At 38.7% G+C, this 12,500-nt stretch overlaps 1 protein-coding gene across 1 annotated transcript in view; it reads left to right on the top strand.

Moving 5' to 3' along the window:
• Nucleotides 1-12,500, top strand: part of LOC138006783 (dedicator of cytokinesis protein 1-like) — a 72,094-nt gene that overhangs the window by 15,453 nt on the left and 44,141 nt on the right. The window contains exons 14-23 of the mRNA XM_068853342.1: nt 2,755-2,830; nt 3,709-3,788; nt 5,445-5,488; nt 5,669-5,750; nt 5,897-5,950; nt 7,318-7,388; nt 8,305-8,403; nt 9,128-9,200; nt 10,155-10,258; nt 12,015-12,174. Coding sequence (XP_068709443.1) covers nt 2,755-2,830; nt 3,709-3,788; nt 5,445-5,488; nt 5,669-5,750; nt 5,897-5,950; nt 7,318-7,388; nt 8,305-8,403; nt 9,128-9,200; nt 10,155-10,258; nt 12,015-12,174 — 843 coding nt within the window. The remainder of the gene's footprint in view (nt 1-2,754; nt 2,831-3,708; nt 3,789-5,444; nt 5,489-5,668; nt 5,751-5,896; nt 5,951-7,317; nt 7,389-8,304; nt 8,404-9,127; nt 9,201-10,154; nt 10,259-12,014; nt 12,175-12,500) is intronic.

Raw genomic sequence — 12,500 nt, 5'->3', positions numbered from 1 at the left:
GTAATTAGAAGAGTAAACAACAATAAACTTTTCTAACCTGATCTAAACAAATAATTTTGCACTGATACAATCAGACTATTTGCTTTAGCATTGGTTTTGGTCTTTGATAAAAAGCATTTTGAAAATAACACAATCAAATTTGTTTTGACATTTCCTTAAAATTCTAAAACTTTGCGCAATGTCGTCCAGTTCCAAGTCATGTTGCTCTCTGAGATGGTTTCTGATCACTGCCGATCCTTTGTGTTCCTCTATTTGTTGGTGTAGGTGTCGGCATCTATAACAGACATAACCTGCATCACACAGGTCACACTTACACCACGCATTGCTGATTCACCAGGGGCGGCTGTCTTCCCTTACTTTGATTTCATCCTTGATCTTCCGACTTGTGTACACCGGGCTAATATCTACATTGACCTTTCGATTGAGGTCACCAAGTTGTCTGTGTACTAGTGATTCTGATTGGAGCTTCTAGATCTTTCTTCTCAGATACTTGCGTTTGTGAGTCTTCAGACACTTTTGAATCGATGAATTGGTGGATGGTAGACTGCATAAGATTGTCTGGGACTAGCAATCGAGTACATAAAGGTCTCTTTAAGGCGTTCACATTCCTCATGAGAAAACTTCCATGTAGATGAGAGCTTAAATGCATGGTTAAGCATGGTGTTCAGTAGTGAGTGTTTATATCTCCCATCCACGTGGGCTGTGGTAGTGTACAGTAGCCCACTGTCCGTGGGTTTTTTTGTACACCTTTTTGTATAGCCGGCATCCATTCTTCATTACTTCCATTCCCAGAAAGGGAAGCCTGCTGTTTTCTTTGAGCTCCATTGTGAAGTCGATAGAAGGATGACTGGTGTTCAACGTTTTTAGGAATTCTGAAGCTGTTTCAACATCAGTCATTACGCTAAGTGTATCATCAACGTAGCATTTTGTAGATGCCAGGCATCTTGTTTTCTGTTTCCAGTTGTTTCTTGATATTGCACATGAAGGCATTTGCCTTGAGGGGTCCCAGAGGTGAACCCATAGAAACACCATCTGCCTGTTGGTACAGATATCCTTCAAACAAATCAAAACATATTTGATTGTCTTATTTTCGAAATGTTTTTTATCAAAGACCTAAAACCAACGCTAAACAAACAGTCTGATTCCATCTGTGCAAAATTATTTGTCTAGATCAGGTTAGAAAAGCTTATTGTTGTTTATTCTTCTAATTACTGTATTTCCCCCATTTTTTACAAAGATTGTATCACTTTAATATGTTACATATTTAACTGCCTTTTTAGTGATCATGCTATTTTTTAAACTATTAATTTTTAACTGTGACAAACATTTTTATGCTAATTTATTTGTACATTGTAACTCCCACTCAAAAATGACCTCCGGAAGGTCGAAACGTTGTAACTTTTTACCATTAGTTTTTATCATAAAATCGATTTCTAAGAATTTACTCATAAAAATGTTGCTATGTTAGATTGGGATTTAAAGGGGCTATGCCACAAAATTTAACCAAATTCAGCAACTGGTTACTGGCAACAGTTGGGGAAAATTGGAGAAGTTTAAAATTGATTGCAATAATAATATTTGCCATCCATTTTTATCTTCTTTTTGAAAACTGTTTGGTCTAGCTGTGTTTCATTGTTCATCTCAGTCGGTTTTTTGTAACTAAAATCATGTTTGCTGGACAGACATTTTTTTTTGTCCCAAAGCTTTCATTTTTGTTTCTTTCAAAAAAGTAAGTTTTGGGTTAATTTTAAGTTGCATATTGAGTTGGGACCACTCTTTGTAATTGGCAAAAGTACACAAAATGAAATTCACTGCTCTTACACACCCCCTTTAAATTAGCAGACATACTGTGAATAACAGTTACTGTAACAATAATATTTGTGTTTGTTATTGCAAATTTAATTACCGGCATTTATTAATATTAACTTTATAGCTCTTTTTTTAAGACCTCATTGACATGACTGTATGTGACTGTCCACTCCCTTCCTCTAGACTGCTAGCACTCCCAGCTTCTAAGTCAGTTGAACTGCCGGCTTCAGTCACACAAGGAAGTGGAAAAGCCTAGGGAAGAATGGGGAGAGGGAGAGAGAGAGAGAAGCCTGCATCCCCTTCTTCTTGCTCTCTCCCCATTCCCCCCTAGGTTCTTTGGCTTGCTTTCATGACTAAAGCAGGCTGCTTGACTGACTGAGGAAGGGCTGGACTGCTAGCAGACTATCATTCCTCGTTTTCATATTTTTTGCATATATTAAAATTTCTTTGTGTCAAAACAGAAAGAGGTAAAAAATGGAAAAAAAACAAAGGGAAGATATAGGAAGAAAACAAATTGTAAAAGTAACAAATACAGGTAGAATTATTGTACTGTGGCTTAGGGAGACAAGGATGTCAGGTGAAGAATGAAAACGTGAAAATGGCAGATGAACACCATGCACTGCAGTTGTAGCATACATGTACATCTTCCGTCAACATTAATAGCTTGTATTAATATTCATTTCCCCACTTACTAATCTGACCATTGAAGCCCTAAGATCTATCCACAGATGTGATGTGCATGTACAGCACACTGCAGGTGTACTGTACATATCATGTTTTTCGAATTTCCTGTAGTTGCATGGTTGCTTTGTTCTCTAGGTGTTTAGTTTACGGAACCCTCAAGAATTCAAGTAGAATGATGTCAACATAAGAGTGCAATAGAAAATTTCTTGGCATTAATTAATGTTCACAGCCTCGCTATTTTCATGTTAATTGTTTTTTCAGTATTTAATATCAGTGACTTATTTAATGGAACTGCTCAGTATGATGAGGACAAGATTCATGTTCTCCAGCTTCTTCCGTAAGTAAAGCAGGGTTGCCATGGGCAACGCATTTTGCTTGAGTGCCAAGTAATACAATGTACTTAATCCATTGACTCCTGGGGGTTCCCCATTGATGAGTAAAATCGTCTGGCATTAGACAGAGTAAAATACTACATGTAATTTATATAATGGCTGGTTTAGGCTGGTTTAGGGGTGAATGGGTTAATCCTATTTCTGCTTTCTAGAGAAGCTACAATTGACTCGATATCCACCACTGTATTTTCGCAGTACTTGCAGTATTTTGTAACTGATCAGTACATGTATGTTACTTTTATGCCAGTGGTTTACACTGTGTACCCCTTTTGTGATATAATTGCAGTCAAGCAGCTATGTCTCGCATGACCAGTATTCACAAGACTAAAATCAACATTTGAATTCCTCTTTGGGGCTTTCGAGATTTGAATGGAATCTTGAAGATTTTTCTGAAAGTTCCTATGAAAAATGCACAATGTCTGAACGGTAATTCATCAAATGCTTGAAATACATGTAGTTTCCCTTTTCATACATGCACCATTTATTTTATAATGAAACAAAAGTTCATCATTAACTGTTTGCGATATATCAAGGAAAATACATTTGTATCCCCAGGAATTCACAATCTCGAGGGCAAAGTTAAAAATTGGCAGGCAGATCTGAATACAGTTCAAATTTCGAAACTACATGTACAGACTGTACTGGTCACGTGTGACATAGCTTGACTGTAAGATTTTCTTACAAGCTTTGGAGTTATAAATAATAATATATAATCGTTCATATTGTGGCAAAAAAAGAAGTGGTGGAGGTCTTCACTATGATGCGCTCATGATCCTCTAACCTTGGCAGTTCTATACAATGTGAAACATCTTCTTTTATACAGAATTCAAGAGAGTTATTCATTTGACACATGGATAAAGAGAATGATTGCTCAGCCTTCAGAAGGAAGCAAGACTGGAGAAGGTCAGTTTTCTATTACAGTGTGGGTGGGGTGGTTAGGGATTGCACTAACCATGGATTCATTTCATAGAAGAGCAAGAACAATGATTATTTTGATAATCAAAAGCAAACATAAAAAATAGGCACGCATTGCGTACGTGTGTTAGTGCAGTAACACAGTGCTGTATTATGGTCAACTGACTTGCGTTTTGTCCTCCAGGAAATTCACGTTATCTTTGCGTAATATGTAGTTCTAATAGTAAATTCATGATATTGCTTTGGTACTATACAGCATTATAATGCCATGGTAGATGTCTTAGATAAAATTAATAGCCCCCTGAGAAGACATGTGGTTTTCTTCAATCTTTCAGCACTGTGTTATGTTACTGCACTACCATACGTACGCAATGCGTGCCTATTTTTAGGGAGAGCAGAAGGAAGTTTTCAGGAAGTGTCGATTGAGAATGAAATATTTTGCCATCAGCAACAAAATTTGTGACATGAAAACAGCCTAAATTTTGAACCAAGAATATGAAAAGTTACAATGTACCATCAGTGAAAAATATCTTGGAGATTTTCACTACGTTCAATTTGTCTATTGTACTTTTGGCTGCACAAGTAATTCGCAAAATCGCAAAAAGTGATCAAGTTACCTTGCATGTTTACTCGTGAAACAAAGGATGCATCTGTGTCAAAATGATTGTTAGTTTGGTTTTTTTTTTCTTTTACATGCAAGTATTTTAAAGATTGACAAGAAATGTGCAAAATCAACAGAAAGATCACAAATTAATTGAGGTTGACCATTGACCATTGTTTCTTTCAAAAATTTACTCTCCTACATGTAGATAAGGTTATTAATTTTATCACCAGGTAATTCCATTGTTTTGGAAATAGCAGCTTTATTTTTCATCAGTGTAAAATTCTTGCTGATTTTTGGGCTCATTTTGTTGAAACAAGCATGCCTGCAACAGTCTTGTTTATGTTCGTTAGTTATGCATGCACTGCGGGCCTATTGTCACCACAGACTTACAGCCTTACAACGGGGCGACATTAAGTGTGTGGCGCACTTACAGTGCACTACCACAAAAACAAAAAGGAAGTTTCCTTTCGAAGCATTGGGGAATAAGTTCAAATAGGGTTTGAATGAGGTTCCGTGGCCTCTTGAGGTCATGCCAATTGTCCCACAATTGTACTTTGTAAGAGTTTTGATGTTTGTTAGTTTAACTATTTTCAAATTGACATCCTTAAAATTAATGTTTGTCATTCCGAAATGTTGCCACTTGATTTTACACATCTATTAAGGACGTATACAGCTGTGTGTGTGCACATGTTAATACTGAAATTTTTATCATTATTGTGCACGTACTGATTGGGTAATTACTAGTCGCTACCTTTCATTAGCACCATGGCTGCTGTCATTGCATGTACAGGCTTTACACTGTATTTGCAAGGTTCTACATTAAGTGTCCATACGTTACCTTGCCAAAGGCACGATGATGACTCCAAAATGTCAGATAAACTTATACTTTTTCCCTGGTGTATGGTGGAGAGGGTCAGCAGTTGTCACTTAATAATCATAACAATTGTACATTTAGTTTTGTTGTTCCAAGGACCTTATAATATTATTGAAGAGTAAAATCTACTGTTTGTGTTGACATAATTTCTTACCTTTCTCTACAGGAATTCACATATCACTGAAGCTTCTTTCTGGTGATGTTGAACAGGTACAGCAAGAAAATTAATATCATTTTGTTGTGGCAATCTTAAAACTTTTTAAAAAGTACTTGTACACATTTTTCCAAAAATTATAGTAATAATTAATTGACAAATGAACCAGTGTGCTGTAATAATGATCAGTTATAATAATTATTATTATGTATTATATTAATTTTCATCCATTTTAGCTACGAGAGGAACATCCACTCCTTGTGACAAAGCAAACCTGTATTGCACGCAAGCTTGGATTTCCGGAAGTCATCATGCCAGGCAAGGTTTTGCTTTCACAATAAAATACTGGTGAAGGGGGTTTCTGGCTTGAAGCATTTTAACTCAAGGTATTCTTGAAAATAAAAATAAAAAATTCTGTAAAGCTAATAATTGAAAACGACTTTAATTTTTTCTTTTTGAAACAGGTGACCTTCGGAATGATCTCTATTTGACTCTTCACTCTGGGGAATTTGAAAGAGGTACTTAATCATGTAAAAAAGGAACAACAGTGTTAACTGTGGTGACCAATTCCACAGTACAGTTTGCTTACACAGATGAGCTTCCAGCTGGTTATTAATAATCCTTGGAGGGAGAGAACTGGCGACTAAAAATCTGCTAGGTTTCATGGGTCAGTCATATTGCAACCCATCACACTGAACGTCAGTGTCACCTTTCACATAAAACCTACGAGACAAAGAATTATTTGTAAGGCTTCTGTATTTAGTTAATATAATTGTTGCTGTTCTTACCCCTAACTACATGTAACAACAACTTAAAGTGAAAGTTTCCTTGGCATGACAAACCAGCAGCTTCTAGGAATTTTCCTTGAAATTCTATTAATAGTTCCAAAATCACGAAGAGTTCTTCACATTGTATCTTCTACAATGTGTGAATTAGTTAAGAGTTTTTTTTAATATGAGGGAAGCAGGGATGCCCCTGCGGGTAAGAGCTCCTACCAATGTGTGTGGAGCAGGTCCAAACCCTGGATGTGAGGCCATTGGCAGAGTGTCTGAGATATGTTGTTTTTTTATCTTGCTTTTCACCCTTAAACAGAGAAATACAAGTGTGTGATTTCAGGTTGGAGATGCTATTGACGGCACTACATTATAATTTGGATTTCTCCTTTTCTGACAGCCGATGAGAAGTGTTGGCTACTTCACTTGGGGAAGTCACCTTTTTCATGAGGCTAAATCATAATTTAGGCAAAGCTAAAACCAAGCCAATGCAGCGGTTTTTCCTGAGATATTTTGGGGGACTCCAGGGAGTTTTGCAGGGGCATTGCCATGTGCTTTGGCTTGAGTCACCTTGTTGCTTACTCGCTTACTTTTCCCTCCCTCCCTCCCATGTTTTAGCATAAGCAGACAGTGTACATTCCACACACTGGCTTCAGTGATGTGTTGATGGGTGCCGCGGGAGGTGGACTGTGGCTCGGTTGCCATGGTGACCTCCTCGCTGCTTGTAGTTAATAAGCTGTTTGCACCATTTTCCCCTGCCGCGGCATGAGAAGGTCAATGTAAAAGTAAGGGTACATTGTACACCTTATTTAACGTCGGATCTTCCTTTACCTTCTAGAGGTACATGGCTGTATTCTCCCAGGAAGCCGACGGTGCACTCATTTCACCCCTTTCTTTCCATCAGTGATCCATTTTAAGGGTATTTAAAGCTAGCTGAAGCTAACAGATATGAAATAAGTCAAAGCAAGGATGTTTGGTCACTAGGGATAAAGAACTCGGGACCTATTGCTCAGAAGGCTGCGCACTAACCAGCTGTGTAATTTCTTACTGTAACAAACTTCATTTCACCCTGTGACCTACCATCCACCTTACTGTTTTCATTATTTCTACAGGTAAAAAAACAACACATAAAAACATTGAGGTTACAATGCAAGTGGTATCGGAGGATGGCACTGTACTTCAGGTAAGCAGGAAAAAGGTCTACCGTACTTGTTTTACATATACAGTACAACAATGAATCCAGTAATAATATAATGATCTTTGCATTGGGTATGTTTTTATTTTAGTTGATCTCTAAGAAAAGTCAGGCAAGGTTTTTTTTTTTAAATTGTGTAGAATTTTGATTCACCAACTGCATGTTACAGTTAATTACTGGTAACAAAATAAAGAAGCTTCGCCTGTGATCTGTTCTGTTGTAAGGCATGCAGGAAGCAGACAGAGCACATAAGAAGTGAAATATGAGACGTAGTTCAGTACTTCTTGAGTGCTAGAGCTACAGTTTGTATCTGCTTTGTAATTGGGAAACACGCTGATTACTGCGTGTGGCTGGTATTTAACAAACTTCTGCTGTGTTGTGTTTTGTGAATGAACCACATTTGAATTTATGGCAAGAAGACCCCAGAACAGATCACAGGCGAGGCTTCTTTATTATTTTGTTTTGTACTAATTTTAAAAAAATTTCTTAATTTCCTCACACATTCGACTTAAACTTTTGGAAAACTTTATTTTCCAAATCCCACGAGTGGCGTTAGCCTTGTAGATCTGTGCTCTCGTAAGGCATTCTTTTAACAAACTTAATCAGCGTGTATTTATATCGAAACTTAGACAAAAGCATGAACACCTCCACCCAGCTAACAGTGTCCTCAACGTGACATAGACACTGTTTGCAAAAACGAGTTTGGTTGTACACAAGAAGTGACTTCGAAAGGGCAGATATACACAAAACAAGCCTTTAATTTCATGCTTGGAAACAATGACAACCTTCAAATATTTGTCTCACAGGCATTTGTGTAACTGTTCAACTTCAGGCATTACCGTATCAACATTGTAGAATTCTATGCTTTTTTTATTTGGCTTTTGATAATTATTCTTTCTCGTAGAATGTGATCAGCATTGGTGCAGGAGAGGAACTTGTCAGTGAATATCGCTCTGTTATTTTTTACCATTGTGGTAAACCCGAGTGGGTGGAGACAATCAAGGTTAAAATCAAGCATTCTCGTTATTTTTTTTAGAGTCATAATTATTATTATCCATGTGTTCGTTTGGGATCAAGTTTTTTTTTGCACCAATTCTATTCTGAAAAGCAAGTGAATACTCTAAAAGAATATGTTGAATCTGTATCCTGGTGATTGATGCCTTACCAAAAACCAAAAAGCACACGGTTTCTCAAGCCAGTAAAGGTGCACTGTATTGTGATTTTAGGATCTTTGGGATGTGTTGAAAAACGTGCCCCGTGTTCTCTAATATTCTGTGAGCTCCATGTACGGTGTAACTCTGTTCAAGGTGGAAAAGCAAGAATGGAAATCCAAATACATGTACCTGTGTGGGTGAAAATGACTCCCAAATGATTTTTTGGTCTTATTACAAAATTCCACAACATTTGTCCTCAAGTGGGTGTTCTCTTAAAACTGTAGCGTTAACTTTGGGACTTTACATTCAATGTGCTTGACATGACATTGTTCTCATTTGACAATCAGGTGTAATGTAAGCGGTTGGATACATGTGCACTGTATATCTTCCATGTTGACAGGACAAAGAAATTCCCTCATATTCAAGCATTCGCTATTTTTGGTTTAGACTTTTTTCCTGGCACCTCCAGTTATCTAGCTACCTCTTGGTCTCCAAGGATTGTTAATCTGTAACTGCTATTTCATTTCTTTCGTTTTCTCCAGTTTAACTGATTGATTTTTTTTGGGGTTTTAGTTGGTCGTCCCAATTGAGCAGTTCCATACATCACATGTAAGGTTTCTGTTCAAACACAGATCTGCTAACGACGGTTTGTGAAAATTTTTGATGATTACTTTAAGAGTACACATACTAGACAAGACTTAATCTTCAGTAATCTGAAGTGGACTGCGTCGCCAGAGGCAATGTTGGTAACGGCTATGAATGGCCTTTTTACCGAAGTTATTTTGAAATCTCAGGCGTTGTCAGTCAGGGAAACAGTAAGGGTGATCTTTTTTGCAAATAACCCTTTGTTATCCAATATCTATGTTCCAATTACAACGAATAAGGCTCTTGTCAACCCATAAATGTCAATATGAAATGAAAATTTCCCCTTTCCTCATTAACAAGAATAACAAGGGTTCTATGACGTTGGTCAACCAATAAGCCTTTTTCGATATTTTAAAATTCAGCTTGATAGTGAGTGAGGCAGTGGGGACAAAGAGAAAGGAAAGTGGATGATATGCAACTATTTTGCACGTTCATTCCAACATGTTTCTATTGTTCTCACACACCGCTGGTAGCCATGTCAAGCTGACAGCCGCAAGCCTGACCTTTATTGCAAATTCAAAGCTAATACAAGTAGCATTACACTAAAGACCGGAAATAACGAAAAAAGTTCAAGGCTAGTACATTATACTGGTATTGTATAAAAACTTAAAATGTTTGGGTGGGTGGGCGGGAAAGTAGGCAATGGCGGACGCAACAAAAGCAACTGCCCGCCCGATAGGTCACATGACCTATACCCAGGCCCCAGCGGTGCATGAGAAAAACAATTTTCACTTATTTCGTTTCATTCCGCCAGTGAAAAATTACTCTTTTTGTCCTCACTGCCTCACTATCAAGTTGTTTATTTGATATTTCGAAAATGGCCTAATTGCAACTACACCTGTAATTAACCGAAAACGGTTTTTTTCTCAGTAAAACACAAAAAAATGAACCCAAGCCACCCGAACAAGATAGATAATTCTTCACTGGGTAACTTTGTTTTTATCTTCTCCTGCAGAAAGAGACAGAACTCAAAAGTGCTTTGCGTTCTCTCACACGCGACTTATGTACAATGATGGCACCACACTACAGGATGGGACCCATGAACTGCTGGTCTACAAGGTAAGAAACCATTAGTGAACGAGGCTTTTTAGTCTCACTTATAGACGTTCTTCTGACTAATACAGGACAATTTTCGCCGTATCAAGGGTCAAAGTCTTCAACGGCAACATGCATCTACAGCGACTCAAAAATAATGTCCACTTTACGGTAATTCTAACCGACCGACCGATTTCATTTACTGATTGATTGATTGCTTGGTTGATTACAATCTTACAAGGGTTCCACCTGACAGAGCTTGTATTGCTTGGTTTTCCTTAACCGGTGAGAAGTAATTATTGAATTCGGCTGAAATATCCGGAATAATCAAGGTCTCAGCAAGTACAGTACATGAGCCTAAGTTGAACCCACTTCCACTGACCTTGAATATTCCAGTTATCTAGAGAGGATGTAGGTTGTGCGTGGACGGTGATATCTTTAATCCTTTTGGCCACTAACGGGGTTCCCCAATGTCGAGTAAAATCGCCTGGCGCAATCTATAGGTCTGATAGCGGCCCCGGGGGGGGGGTGGGGGGGGGTACTCCCTTATAAGGGCTTAATGGGGACGTGCGGCCAGCCAGGGTATGTTTTTCGGGATTTTTGTCTTGAACAGGGTATCGAATTTATCATTTGTTGTCTTAATCAGGGTATCGATTTATCAATTTTTGTCACTTAAACTGGGTTAAATGTCTTAAACAGGGTATCAAAAATCGGAATTCTGTCTTGAAATGGGTAGGAAAATCAGCGGTATTTGTCTTAAACAGGGTCAGGGTATGAGGGGCCGCGCCGCACCTCCCCAACCAGGGATACATCGAGTACCCCCCCCCCCCCCCTCCCGGGGATAGCGGGGGAAAGGGTAAAGGGGACATGGCCTCTGAGTGGCTATAAATACACTGAAGCTCCTATTAAGCGAGTTCGAGGTCCGCACTGTAAGTTATGGGCCATAAATCAACGGGAATAAACGAGGATCGTAACTTACAGTACGGACCGAGAAAAACGGTTTGTAAGATATTAATTATACTTTTGAGGTCGTGATAAGGCACGCAGGAAAGGAAACTGGTTGGAAAACGAACAAATCTTATTGCCTTTCTGAAATAGTTGCTTGCAAAATTCAAACAGTTTGACAAGTTCATTTCACATAAAGAACATGGAAAGTTTGCCAGAAAAATGTTGCGTGAAAATTTCAAAGTTAGCGAGCCGTACCGCGGGCCGAATCGCGGGCCTTACTGTAGAATACGGCCAGCTAAATTAGCCAATCAGAGCGCGCGTACTATTTAAGAGATAATAGATATTGTTCATCCCTTCACCCCAGATCCTGCACACTCTGACGAAATCGTCTGGCATTAGTCAGTCTATATGTAAGACTCTAGGGAAGGAAAGAGTTAACTGGCAGTTAACTAGTGCGGGCTTAGGAAGACATTAGGAAGCTTAAGCACGCGCGTTCTTGAAACGCGGACGGCAACTGAAGAGAACGTTTTGCGTACCAGGGCAGTGATGTCTCCTGGATTTTTGTACTAATCATCTCTAGTGAAGAAAAGATACTTAGCAATGTAAATGCGGTTGCGTGAAAACAGGTTGAAAGGGAAAACAGCTCACTTCCGGTTGCCGTCCGCTTCTCAAAAACGCACGTGCTTAAGCTCCCTACTCACGTACTCTCGTCTCGCGGCTTCGTCATTAGCACATCATCTCTTTCGATCAGTTGTTTTGGGTTCTCGTCAGATTGTCGAGTAAAAGAGAAACTGCTCGCAGTGTACTTAAATTTCAATCGATTTTCTTACAGAACGACCATGGAAGGGTGCCTAAGCCATCATCGTATCTTCATCTTCCTTCCAAAAGGGACGACGTCCCTCCTGCTAAGTCAACCAATCAACCATTCACACCAACAAGTGACAAATTAAAAATCCAAACTCTTCTTTGCTCGACGAAACTTACACAAAATGGTACGTGGCAGTGATTTTTCTTGATATCAGGTCAGCAGTGAACAGTTAGGTCGTGTTCTGTTGGGATTTACCATTTTTATCTGCATCTTAGAGTAGTCGGAGTTTCCAAAAAGACCCTCTCTTTTAGTTTGAGATGCTGTAACTTCCCTTATGCCCGGAATTGCACGTACATGCAACTAGATGCAGGCCCAATTTTGACATCCAACCCGGTATCTCTTTACATCTAAACCTTTGATACCTATTTACAACAATAAGGTAAGAGTAAAGGTTAGCATTATTTTTGGCTTAGAGTAAATGCAGCTGTTTATCGGCCTTTCTTGAGGAGC

The sequence above is a fragment of the Montipora foliosa genome, chromosome 6 (assembly GCF_036669935.1).
Source record: "Montipora foliosa isolate CH-2021 chromosome 6, ASM3666993v2, whole genome shotgun sequence".
Classification (NCBI taxonomy): Eukaryota; Metazoa; Cnidaria; class Anthozoa; order Scleractinia; family Acroporidae; genus Montipora; species Montipora foliosa.
Note: the sequence above shows the minus strand (reverse complement) of the source record. Positions and strands in the feature narration are given on the sequence as shown.